The sequence below is a fragment of the Lepeophtheirus salmonis genome, chromosome 7 (genome assembly GCF_016086655.4).
Source record: "Lepeophtheirus salmonis chromosome 7, UVic_Lsal_1.4, whole genome shotgun sequence".
Taxonomy (NCBI): Eukaryota; Metazoa; Arthropoda; class Copepoda; order Siphonostomatoida; family Caligidae; genus Lepeophtheirus; species Lepeophtheirus salmonis.
In genome coordinates this window covers 31,306,919-31,321,291 of record NC_052137.2, presented here as the reverse complement: position 1 = coordinate 31,321,291, position 14,373 = coordinate 31,306,919, and the positions used below count along the sequence as shown (strand labels likewise).

Sequence of the window (14,373 nt, the reverse complement as noted above, 5' to 3'; positions counted from 1 at the left end):
TGAGTATTTTCATCAGTGATGAAAATCCGTTGTATCTGCTGGCACGTTTTTTGGAACTGGTAATCTGAGAAAATAATTGTCTTTTCCTAAGAATTTGTCATTATTATTTAATTCCTGAGTAGTGAACATCCTTTCCTAAATAGATTCAATTATATTCCAAAACCTGATTGAACATTAGTGTGTGCTCATAAAAAGCAGACAGTAACTTTAAGGATTTGTTGCAGAGTTATAATTGTAAGTTCTTGTGGGACAGAATTGGGGATTGACATTGGATTAATTCTAACAAATGTCATTGTTTATATTTTTTTTATCCTTCCTTTCTTGTCACAGCTGATTGTTGCTGATCGTATGAAAAGTGATGAGTATTATTCTTTCTCTCCTACAAAATATTCTTCAAATTCTCAGGGGTACCATGTTATTTTTTGGTATCTTTTTTTTTTCTACATTGGATTTTCATCACTGATCAACAGTCTGTGTATTTTACCTCTATGCAACCTCTGTTCTTCAGTTTGTGAGTTATTGTGCTAAGTGATACACTACTTTTGTTAGTTCTAAAATAATGGATCAAAAACAATTTCTTGTTTTACTTTTACAGTGCTTCTTGATATGAAAAAATACTGTTTAAGCTTAGCAAAAACTTGAAAAGTGTTATTGGGACTCGTCTACATAAAGCAAATAAAAAGCCAATTTTGAACGAAAAAATCCCATTTTTTCTTTGTTAAACAACAGATTTTTCAGTTTGACTTCTCCAAGTAACTATTTCAGTGTTAAAAATTGTATTTTATGGCTAATGAATAACAATGTATATTTAATTTATAAAGAATATATTATAAAATTTAAAATCCAAAGGGAATGAGCTACCTGAATTCTTTCTTAATGTGTGTATGTCTCTTCAATTCATGAGCTCCATTTATTAGTATTCTTATTTTTTTGCTAAAAAAAACACTTAATCTTTTTATGAACTCAATATTGAAAAAACATGATTCATTTTTCCTTAAAAAACACACTCAAAGCATGTAAAATACCTAAATAAAAATGAGTATTTATCTGAAATAATGATGGATGAATTATAAAAAAAAAAATATTAGTTTAAAAAAAAACGTCTACGAAATAATTGAGGAATATGATCGTTTTTTATTCACCATACTTTAGAAATGATTTCCCTTTGACATTTTTAGATTTATTTGATCTAAGCCTACAAAAAGAAAAACTAGAGTACATACATTTGATAAACAGGAGAACCAAATTTTAAAAATGAGCACGATATGTACATTTTTTGTTTTGTACTCTTTTAACACCACACATATTTTACTTAATTCAAACTATTATCCCAATATTAACACAATAATCATATTCTTAACTGTTAAAATCAAACTACCTGACATGAAGGTTTTGGTACATCTAAATTGATATAAAATACGCGGAATCCTTCCAGTTATATCTACCCCAATTGAAAATGGGACTTATTTTTATATGAATATTTTTTTTTCAATTTTACTTTTAAGGTAAACCAAGTCTATTATTTTATTTCAATTAATCAAAATCCTCAGAATAAAAAGTTATATAATTCCAATGCATGATTTGTACAAATGAATCATTACAATATCAACTTCTCAGGTGATTTTTATGAACCTAAAAAACCAAATAATTAACCATAATATCGCACTGTAAAAATTATTAAGATTATTTAAATAAAAACGGCAAAGTTTGGGGAAGGATTGGAGAAATGAAAATATAAAATACCAAAAAAAAAGTATAGGACCGAACAAAAATAGTTTATGAAGAATCTAAATGTAATAAAGAGATTATTAATCATGATTTAACTTTTTATACAGGGTATGATAATATAACTTCTTTTTTCAAAAAGACAATTAAACAAATTTTTAAAATATAAAAAAAAAATTTTTTTTTGTTTCATAACGATTTAAAGTTTGGCTCTACTTGTTTTTGAAAAAAAATAAATATTACAAAATGAAATTTAAATCGAGCAATTAACTGCTGTATCATTCAATATGCTCATCCTCGGCATTGATCATCAACTCTAAACGGGACATAAAGGCTAAGCATGCCTTTATTAAATCTTTTTTGTTGAAGTGGGTCAAGTTCCTATTCACATAGATCTTCAGGGATCTCAATGAGCTATGGTAATATTCATTTACCTTGCATCACCGCTCTGACCACAAATAAAAAATCACACGGGTTAAGGTTAGGACTGTTGGAAGGCCATTCATCAGCTTTGATAACCACGTGGAACTGGCTGTCGAGGTAATGTATGACAGTTTTGCCAGAATGACAAGGCGCTAAGTCTTGAATCCATATGAACCTTGTATCTGGAGGATTTGTAGCTTCCAGCCATGGCGTCACAACATTATTAAGAAGGTCCAAGTACACTGAGGAGGTCAACTTAAGACCGTTGTGAAAAATGTGAGCTAAGATGAGATTCCCGTCAATGGTAATCAAGCCGACCACCATTATCTTTGATAACAACTTGGTCTTCATCACAGGAGGAATATGACCTCTGTATTCTGCCGGGTAGTGAACATTCTTTGGGTTGTAGGCAGCACCCAAGGTTATGTTGTACTCATCACTGATTAGGTTTATGATGTCTGGGCTTGATTTACAAATTTGGTGGATTTTCTTTCCAACCTGATGCCCTTCATCTTCGTGGTAAGAAGGTAACACCTTCCCCCCTAGTAGAGTTTTGGGCCAAGGTCTCCTTGATGGCCCTGACCACTATCTTCCTACTGATGGACCTCCTCCAATCATGAGCAGCCATTGATATACCAAAATTTGCTTTGATGGACTTCTTGAGCCTAGCGAGGAAGTAACCAGTCTGCTTTTAGGCTTTGTGTAAACCACATAAATATTGGGAAACCCCTTACCCGCCTTCAGTCGCTTGCAGACGTTATAAACAGTGCTCCTGGTATATTTTGTAAATTTTATGATTGCCTCAGCATCATTGTCGGCATCAAACAATTCTTCAATGACTTAACCTTTGTCCTCTTTCGGCTTCATCGTGAAACTGAATAGATTAAGTATAAAAACAAAAGTTGTTGCTTATGAACAATACTTTCAGGTGATGTTAGAGCTTAGCAAAATATAGATACTAGATTAAAAAAAGAAAATAGAAATATGTCTGGATACTTCTGCCCAGCCCTGTATGTAGATGTTGTAAGATTTAAAAAAACACAACAATACATTGTAGGCTCTAAAAATATAAATTTTGGATTATGAAAGTTATTTTCATGTTTACAGAGGTACAATAATCAGGAACACACCATCTCAATTGTAGAGTAAAATAAGTGGATATTTGGTTGATTAGTGTAAGTACTTAAGCACTACATTACTCTCCATATGAATTCACATATTTATCCATTTTATATACTTGATACATATAAGATCCATTTAAACAACTATACATAAATATTCACTGTATTTCCAAAAAAAAAAAAAAAACTTTTTGGAAGAACTCAAAGAGAAAAAAAAATCACTCACCTGCGCAGTTTTGAAACATTTGACGTAGGGCAAATCTATTGAAAGGGGATCTTTGGTACCCTTCAATTGCCTTTCACCTCCCCATCAAATGAAGTGATGCTATGCAGTACTGAGATGCTAGATTGTTCAAAGCAACAACCTACGAATGACCCAGTCACCAAGGAGAGCTTTAAATCTCATTTATTCCACACTCTGAAAATACAAAATATCAATTTATTATTACATAATACTGTGGGTATGTACTGATACTGACTATGCAATAAAATGAATTTATTGAATAAAAATCAATAATTAATTACTCATCATATGTAATATTTTTATGTTCATATACACCAGGTGAAGACTAACAAAAAGTCACACATTACAATTCAAAATATATAAAATATACCCCGCCAGTACAGAAGCGTCCGCAAGGAGTGGGCTGGAGGGTATGTACCTCCCTCCCTCCCAAATTAAGGATTTTTTGTTCTTTACTAGAAAATTTAACCTTTGAATTTTTCTTTTAAAAAATTTAAAATTTGAATTTTTCTTTCAAAAATGTAAAAATTTAATTCTTTTTTTCAAATTTCTTTTACAAAAAATTAAATTTTCTGTGAATAGCTATGGATTTTTAAATTTTTCTTCAAATAATTCAATATTTGAAATAGAAAAAAAAAATTATAATTCCTATTTAATTTTTTTGTAAGCAAATGTATTTTTTTTGAATTTTTTTATAAAAAGTTTAATGTTTGAAATATTTTTTCAAACAAAATTTAATTTTTTTAAAATAGCTTTGGATTTTATTAAAACATTTGAAAAAAATTATTATTTTCGAACTTTTTTTCCAAAAAAATATTTTTTGGATTTCTTTTAAAAAAATAATTCCAGGCCCCTTTTTGATAAATACCAAATAGGACAAACTTTTGCAAGAATAAAAAGGTGTAAAAGTTGGAACCCTTATCACAGACTTCGATATTTATATATCTGTCTATTTTTCAATATAATTTCCTTTGGCTGCTTAAACGACGCAGCAATTCTTGGGCCTCATACATCACCGCCCACTCCTGGTCGACAGATGACTTGAGGCCATCCAAATTTTGGTGAGAGGTAGCACGGGGTTTCTTTTCTAATATGCATGAAATGAATTAGTCAGGGAGGGGGAACAGTCTGGTGAGGGGGTCCATTATGCATTAACTAAGTCAACAATTTCTGGCCTCTCTTGATCCTTGGCCTTGATTGCTGTAGAAAACAGTTGCTGACGTCGTCATGCAGAAGAGACCTTCCTAAATATACCTTGTTAAAATCCAACCACTGACATTGAGAGCCTTGATATGCTGTCTTATAGACTTGGGTGGCATTCTTGTGATTGGAGTTTCCAAGTCATCCATGATCCCGATTTTCTAGGGTTTACCCCTTCCAAGGCTCTGACCTAAAGCCACCATGCTTTTATTCTTGAAAACAAGACTCCGGGAAGACCCTAATAATGTCATGATCTCCTTGACATCCACTTGGGCGTGGAGTAAATCAGGCCCCTTTGTCTTTTAGTCTCCATGCAGACAATTTTTTTAAATGTGTTTTTTTTTATGAATTTGAATAGTCCCTTGTTTGAAAAATACAACCTTGTGTTTTAAAATATTCACCCGAAAGTAATCCAGATTGATTTAAAAGTCTTCGATTTTTCTCGCACACATTAGAGAACGTCATGAAAGTGATTATTCTATGAAGGCAGCTATTATCAGGAGCTGGATTCAAATATATCCAAACTACATCTGTTATTGCTGATTTTATTTCGTAAGAGGATTACTGGGATTGTTACAGCCGATAGTAACATAATATAGAAATACAAAAAAAATTGTAATTGACGTAGTTTTTTTTTATAAAATGATATATTATGGCAAAGATTTAAAACATTCAAGAAAATATTTCATAGGGTCCATTTTTAGTTCCCACCCGGTATATTTATGAATATATTTTACTACTAATAATAATTATCTGATATTGGAAACCATTTTTTCTTCTGTACACGTATTATTAAAATGTACCATATGTGGTATTTCTTTAATGTTTATTAAGCATATTGTTCCTTTCAATTTATATGTGTATAGGTACTACATTTTCATGGTTAGCGTAGTGAGAGGTAAATAATACAAATATTCTTAATAGAAAGTGCAATGGTTCTATTGAAAATATGAGGATCGTTCGAAAAGTCCGACAGATGGCGCTACTAGCGAGGGATTAAAAAAAAGACGAAAAGGAATTTCGTGTGTTGATTAAACATTACTTTATGAAAAGGAAAATGCCTTAAAAGACTAAAAAGAAGCTTGATAAACATTATGGGGACTCTGCAACTTCGATTCGAACAGTTTATAAGCTGTTTAATTTTTTTAGAGTCACCATATCATCACAAGTGACGCTAAACTTTCTGGACGTCTTCCTGAGGTTACTACAACAGAAATCATTGTTAAATCCATGATTTAGTGATAGATGACGGAAGAATGAAGGTGCATGAGATCGCTAGTTCTGTGAGCATCTTGATTTGGAACATTATTTCAATTAATTTGGGAACAGACTTTCTGCGGTGCGATCTAGTGCATTGTCGTCATGGAAACTGACTTTTTTGTGGGCCCATGGTGGACGTTTTTCTTACAGCTCGGGTTTCAAACAGTCCAATAACTTTTAACAATATGCACTGTAATAGTTTTACCCTTTTCTAGATAGTCGATGAACATTATTCCTTGGGAATTCAAAAGACAGCCGGCATAATTGATCGATTCAAACGAATGCCAAACAGAAATGAATAAACCAATCTGGCTTAAATTTGGTGTGTGTTCTTCCAAGAGATACTACTAAGTAAACGTAACCTCAATACGAACCAGTAATGCCACCTCTTGGACATTGCAGGGACTTTTCAAACATCACTCGTAAATATATATGATGTCAGGGGATTAGTTGCCCTCAAGCAGACCTCTTTAAATCCACAGCGACGTAGAACTTCTAAAAAAAAGTTAATTGAAAGTTATTAATTGAAAATCAACATGTCTATGTTCATCAAATTCTTAGTATGTGTGGGTTCAAAGTGGTTTTTTTTGCTACATTTGGTATGCAACGACAAATTGCATGCCAATACATTATTATACCAAACATTATCCACATTTGTGATTAAGAATTCTCGATAATCTATTGATTTCTTCATTATAAAAAAAACTACATAATCAATTACTTGGGAGGAATTAATATAATTAAGTTTGTCGGAGATAAAATAAAATAGATTAGTGGAAATCATAGATACATCCTATTTAGATTATAGCATCACATTGGAAATTTAATGATATTGGTAATGGGCGTAATTTATATCTTTAAGTATATGTGCATTATACATTAGGATGTGTCGGGTTGAGGGGATTTTATTAATTATGAAATTCGGAAAAGTTTGCGAATTGGTATAAAATCATTTTGTGTAAAATGATCATTATTGTAAAAAGAGATTAATTATTTTTCGAATACATTATTTTTTTTAGAAAAAAAAAATATAATTGGCTTTATAAATGTGTATCTCGTGTTGTATAAGTGCAATCAGTATGTGCTAGATGGCGCTGGAAAGATAAATGTGATTATGGTGCTGATACTCTAACAGCCAATCACGCAATATTATTGTTTAATAAATTCTGTTTCAGTATTTTTGATGTCAAAGATAAATCCTGTTGCAGAAGGCCAATTATGGAAATTTTGATAAAATAATTGATGTTTTGATTCCCAAGAGGATAAAAATAAATTTCAAAAATTACTTCAATATGGATTCCTTTATACTGCACACTTTTGACTTATTGGAGCTCGAGAGAGTGGGTTTCAGAGGTTCCTCAATACATGTAAAGGTTGCAATCATTGTTAAACAACGAAATTATATAGCCTAAGACAGCTGTGCAGGAGAAGGTTTGACGTTAATTGTTGTTTTGGTGGCTAACCAAAAGTGTTTTGAGTGAATTAGTAAAAAATGGCATCGATCAACAAAGTATTCATTCCATACTCATGACAAAAGGAATGAGTTCTGTTGTGATCCCCGCCGGACGAGACAATGTTGACTTTGTATACTTTTTACATCTAGATAGTTTCTTTTTCCGGAGAGTCAGGAAGGAATTAAAAAATAATGAATCAACTGGAAGAGTCTGGAGGGGATTATGGCTCTGCTCTATCCCAAACTGCAAAGATAACCTTAACCTGGTTGTCAGATTTTTTTTTTTTTTTTTGACTTTGTTGGCCCCAGTGTTGGCCTTCAAGATACTTGGACTTCAACCTCATGGTCTTCTTTGTTTGGGTGTATTTGAGCAAACCACCAATATATCTTCCTGCAACGCAAAATCCAACTTGATATCCAGAATCCAGGAGGAATTCCGAAATTTGCTAAAGGAGACTGTCATCAAGACATGTTTCTATACCAAGGTCGAGTCGAGGTTGTGATTGACGCCAAAGAGGATTACATTATTTTTTTATTATTCAGCTTTCATTTGGAATTGACTTTTATCATACTCGTATGATTATTTTAGGAGAAGATCTATTTAAAAGAAAATCGTACTTGCTTTAAATATATTTTTTCACATAGTTGATTTATTTTCTGATAAAGATTATTCACACTATCGTAAAGACAAGATGAATATACTTATTTTTATAAGGAGTGACTATTTATTAGGTATTGATGAAGATTAATAGTTATTATATTATAAAGAAAATGAATATTATTTTTTTACTCTTGATGTATGAAGATAAAAATAACACAGTATTTGGTAGAAAATACTTCATTTGATTTCTGAGTTGTTTTTTTTTAATATAAAAAAACGAAACTTGAACTATTTGAAAATAATAGGTTAAAAATACGAGTCAAATATCTCTAGAACCAAAATTCCCGACGACAACTGATAATAATAATGAAAAAAAAAATCCACAAAAAAATACATTTCAAATGAATTGGGGAACCTCCAAAATACGTTACATTGTCCTAATATTTTTCAAAATATTGCAAATGTCTCAGTACTACCTCCCATGATCAATTTCTTAAATTCCGAATTTCGACCAACTCTGTTGTACTTAAAATCATATTATATATAATGATAACAGAGGAAAAAATATGATTATGTAATAGATAGCGTCATGTTGTAGTTGCAACCTAAAAAGGGGTTTTTATTTTCCAAAGCTGTTATCTTTATTATTTTATTCTTGAAGAGAGAACATAATAGTATAAAGTAATACCTAGTATTTCTTGGACTCAGTGTAGAATTGAAGATCCACATCGGAGTAATTCTTCCTATACTGGGTAGTCCATTAAAATCTGAACAATGACTAATTCAATAAAAATGAAAGTTTAGTGTTTGAAATTAATTTATATTTTAATATATTAAAGAATAAACAATAAAATACAAAAAAAGAAAAAAACATGAGTTCTATAGTTTGGGTATAAGGCGAGAAAAGACACTTGAACGTGATCGACAAATTTCCATTTGGTTACTCCTAGTAGTTGGGCGTCTCCGGGACCACCGTCTACACCGCAAGTCCGAAAAGTGTGAGAGGAAGAAGGACTCTGTCAAAAATGTCCGAAGTGGTTAAAGAAAACAGCCCAGGCCAATCCCCACAAGTCCATGAGGACCCATGCAAGAGATCTCGGAGTTGCATACCAAACTTTCCAGAGAGTTATCAAAAAAGTGGGGGGAAGAGGCTTGTGAGGGTGGAGAGGCTACTTTTGATACCTGCAATGAAAGAAAACCATCTTCTCCGTTGCAAGTCTCTTTTGAGGGAGTTTTGAATGAGTCTTTTGAGTTCTTTCGACCTTTTTTTTATTCTTTTGACCCAACTACAGGTGATACAAACGCCCCAGATTACATCTTTTGTGTGCATGCCGAGGGAAAGGGATTAAAATAATAGAAATATTCGTTTTAAATTAAAAGACGGCGCAGAATAGTAGTAAACAGCTGAACAATAATGGTAGTCTCTTTATAACTTTTTCGGTTTCTTTCTCTTTCAAAAACCACCATTAATTGGTTCTTTCTTTATTCTTGCTAGTTCTAATGTTTATTATGAGTGGAAATTCAAATTGATTAATTATGATCCCATGTCTACATTGATTAACTAATTATCTTGTCTTATTAATGTCATACCTTTTTTTAAAAATCCATTTACTAGCTACAAGTAACTCACTCCCAAAACAAATAATAATTACAGCTCAGAATATTCTACTCAATCAATTTTTTTCCGAGTTATTTCAAGTACTCCACTTGGATATGTACATATATTATTTAATTATAATATTTGGATAATATATTGTATTTGTAATTTTTTTTAATTAAAAAAAAGAAGAAGAAACAAAGGCCTGTACTTTCGTATTCAATTCTTTGAATTATTTCAAACAAATTTAAAAAAAGATGGAAGGAAGTCATTAAATACTAAAAATTATACTGCTGATTTATCCAATCTTAATAAAAATAATCTGAATGAATCACTATATACAATTCTTGCTTGAATTACCTACATGCCTTCAAATAATTCTCTTATCCCTTCAATACGAATTGTATATTTTAGTCTTAAAAGGACAAATATACAGAATAGGGCCGGCCCCAAAACTTCCAGGAACGGTTACTTACGATTTCGTTCCGGTTATTTTGACTAAGAAGGTTTCGTTGCTCAACCAAACTACAGCTGAACAAAAAATAAAGAAATTTCGATTTTATACCATGACTCTAAGTATATAAATGTCGGAGCAGCAACAAAAGCTCCAACTGCGTTTGTACCAGTGCCGAGAAGACGGCAGAGACCGTTTTCATCTCAATCCGGACTGCTTACAACACCAAAAAGTCCATTAAAACCCCATACATCTAAGAGGAATCAAAAATTATGCGGCGACCATATGATTGACTTCTGCCCTGCCTCTCTGTGGCCCTCCTCCAGCCCGGACTTCCAACCCCTGGAGTTTACAGTTTGAATTGTCATAGAGAAGAATGTCTGCCGCACCTCTCATCCAAATTTTGATTCGCTCTGAGTCACCATTATGACAGTTTGGTACGACATGGACACGACCATCATCGTTAAGAGCTGCTAATCTGTTCTCTGGCGTGTGGAGGCTGTTATAATTATAATGGAGGACGTAGTTAATATAAAATATAAGTGTGAAGTTGTCTTTTCTGGATTATATAAAAATCCTGTTTTTTTTGTAATTAAGTAATACTACCGTAAGTTTTGGGTCCCCTAGTCCGTGAAAGTTATTATTAAAAATTAGGTCTTTAAGCATTTCAAAAAATGCCACCTTCTTCTCCTACTTCCGACGGCTCGGCTGATTTAAAAAAATAGTATCTGTGCCTTGACTTAGATATGTCAGAAAAGGAGTGGGTTCTTCCTCTTTTTGTTAGAATGAGAATGTTTTTATTTATTTCTGTAGATGTTCTTAAGAGGGAAAAATAATTGGATTTCTTTATTATGATTAGATACATCCTAACAATTTTATACTCGTATTTTCAACGACATATTGATACAATTGAGCAAAAAAACTTATAATTAACGACAAAATCAAAAATGATACATTTATTTTTTATTTATGATTTCTAAAATCAATCATTTACTCAAAACAAGTTCAAAAATACATATAAGCATTTTTCAAATTTGCAAGAAATAATGACCACTGCTTCAATGTATATATGTAGAAGTTTATGAGGAACGCTGGAAACCATATTTTGAATATGTGAGAGACATCACCCTCAGTTTTAAATAGACAACGATCATTCTGAATATCTTTTCATGATCCAGTTCATCTCATCGCCGAAGAAAATTATTCTTTCTCCATTCAACTTCCTTTGTTACCTCTGCAACAAATGTGGAAGGAGGTTAAGCATTTTCCTGTGTTTTTTTATTACTACTAGGATTACGGCGAAAATTAGAGAACGATTTTAATCAAACTTGTTACGAAGATTTTAAATGGTTTTAGTATGAGGACATTAAATTTTGAGAGGTCAAGATAACACAATGCATCATGGACCATCATTTTGGAAAGAAAGAAGATATATAACTCAATTTGATTGTAGGCCTAGGTTTTGCTCTCGACCAAGTCCCCATTCTTGTCGAACAATGTTTCACCACTTTTGACACAGACAAATTTAGATTTTTTATGATTACGATGTGACTACTGAAACGATTCCCGGATTTCACATGAATGATTGTTTTAGGTCTGAAACAATTATGGGATGTATATTCTTGTCACACTTTGGCTTTTGGACTAACCTAACATCCTTGTCATTCGTACCAGCGATTGTAGGAATAACAAAATTTGCACTTATAGTAACCAAGCAATTTTTTGATTGCAGTAAGATAGTAACCCGTGTGAGCTTATTCAATCATTGTATATTTTTGCTTTTATTTTTCCTCATAATGTTGGTTGTCTATTTGATAGGGGTTCATACATTTATGACGTTCCGAAAAAATAGTACAATTTTTGACACCATCCCCCTCCCCTGTCCCCCTGTCTGTGTTTTTGCCCAAAACTTGATACCCCCCTCCGATTGGACGTCATTCATTTTTAGATTCCCTCCCTGTATGAATTTTTCCAAAAAATATATTCCTTATCTTCGAGACCTCTGATGAGGGGTGTCCACAGTGTTATATATATATCTATAAATATTTTGAGGGGGGAGGGCTTGGTTTTTGGAGTTTATTTACACAAATAAGTCCTTATAAAATTTTTTTAACCCCTATTTCCTCATGTAAACTTTTCTAGTATAAAACAAAAGTTCCTTCATGTGGGAGGAGCTACAAACCATCCAGCCCCCCCCTCTACTGATATACTTCTTGAAAAGGTTTTGTTGATCAGTGAAGCAGTGATCAGTTCTCAACGTAGTGGACTCCCCCACCCCCTCCCGTCAACTGGACGTCATGAATGTACTACCCTAGGAGACAACAAATATAAAAATATATTCTTCCTACTTTTTTTTTCTAAATTAAGTATTGGATTATGTTAAAAATTATCCAGATTGATTTAATCAGCCTGTAAATGCGAAATACTTATGTTTCAAGATCTTGTTTAATACTTAAATCATTCTTTGTTTTTACTGATTTTTTTAGCTTATTTTAACTTTTAATAGGATGAACAACAATTACTATAGCTAATGACAATTTCCTTTAAATATTAGTTATCATTTGATCTAAGTTTTAATGATTTCACGCAGTACGAATGTATTTTTTCAAAGTCCTATGAAAACCCCTTATTTTTGACCTTCCTTTTTATACTTCAACAATGAAAATATAAATGGTCTTGAAAAACAAGGGCCCCCCTACATAATTTACAATGTTATCATGTTGAAATTCCAAAAAATATGAAGATTACAATTTTATCCATAAAAAGTGGAATTTCTACTTTCCTCTCAAATAAATTTAGACAATATGAGTAATGGATATCACGGAAGTCCCAAGGGAAAAATTATCGTATACATATGCGTTAGGATAAGGATATTCTGAAAGTTGATCTCGATATACCAAGTAATGTTTTCTTCCATACTCAACTAGATCTGCAGACGTGCTCTCAAGTGGCCTCATTGGTATTGTGTCCCTCATCATTGTTTCTTCTAGTAAATTAAGCAATCTTTTAATACATTTTCTACATGTTTGAATCATTTCTTCAATATTTGAGTTCATTCCAGGGCATTAAATCGACTGTCTAGCTCGTCTTTTTTATTTATTTGGTCAAACCCTGATCGAAACTCCTATATTCTGAGATCGTCACCGAGTCTATCATTATCGATATGTGTTTGTAATAGGAATAGTCTAATACATAATTACGTAGTATTGCATAAATGAATCATTATTTGTGTATGGAAGAAAAAATTGTAGGAGAAAATAGGGGTAATTTAAAAAAATATATTTTCTATAAAAATGATACCAAATTATAAAGCCGAGCAATTTTTTTTTTTTTTTTAAATTTAAAAAAACAAAACAAACCAGACGGCCTCCCCCCTCCCCAATATACCCCTGCAGAGGCTTCTGTTGTTCCATATGATATGTGGCATAAAGTATCATCAAGTATATTTATCCTTTTTTTTTTTTGGCAAAATGGTATTTATCATAAGAGCTTTTGGAAATTAGTTTTCGAGCAAACCTACCTAGAATCACCAAAAATGCCTACGACTTCCAAGTCTAATAATACTAACTTAATTAAAACCATGCAGGATTTAGGGTGAGAGGGCCTGGAGCAAAAGTAAATGTTCAAAAGCTTCTTTTCTTTAGACAATTTATTTATTCATTAAATTTCTTTTTCGAATGATTTTTTTTTTAAATAAAAAGAAAATATTTCTTCAATCAAGCACAGGTTCTAATGGAAGTGCAAGGCCCACTGCGAATCTATCGTTAGCAATGATCTAACACTGGCCCCGGAATTATCGAATTGTAATGTAGTAAAAACTAACACAAACATGAATACTGTGAATTTAGAAAAATAGACTTACAGATTTTGAACAATGCTTAAAAACAAAAAATCCAATGAAATATTCGCCAGAGGATAAATCAATTTATGAATGGTGTTGATTAAATTTTGTATGTAATCAAAATTATACTTGAGTATTAGGTACATATTTACTCAAATAATGAGTTTTAATTAATGTCTGTACCTATACATATATCTATATGTTTCCTTATTTACTGTGGTAATATATTGTATATCTATGTTTATTAGGGTGGGTCCTTTTTGAGAGAGTTTGATCAACTTTTTAAAATCCAGGTATTGGGTAAAGATATGTATTAATATAAAAATAATTGGTGTTAAATATGGGATCCAGGGAGTGAGTTTGCATACATAATGCAGAGGAGAAGGTCTGGGATACCTCCTATTTAAATGTGGATGTCCTAAAGGCTGCTTAGAGAAGACAATTCCTAATATCA

At 32.0% G+C, this 14,373-nt stretch overlaps 2 protein-coding genes across 3 annotated transcripts in view; one reads left to right on the top strand and one right to left on the bottom strand.

The window, feature by feature from the left end:
- LOC121121198 (uncharacterized) overlaps positions 1 to 14,373 on the bottom strand; it is a 222,716-nt gene that overhangs the window by 60,064 nt on the left and 148,279 nt on the right. For both annotated transcript variants that reach the window (XM_071890153.1, XM_040716075.2), the window contains one exon: positions 3,496 to 3,687. In XM_071890153.1, coding sequence (XP_071746254.1) covers positions 3,496 to 3,514 — 19 coding nt within the window. In that variant the 5' untranslated portion in view covers positions 3,515 to 3,687. The remainder of the gene's footprint in view (positions 1 to 3,495; positions 3,688 to 14,373) is intronic.
- LOC121121197 (histone-lysine N-methyltransferase SETD7) overlaps positions 1 to 14,373 on the top strand; it is a 100,377-nt gene that overhangs the window by 6,941 nt on the left and 79,063 nt on the right. The window lies entirely within an intron of this gene.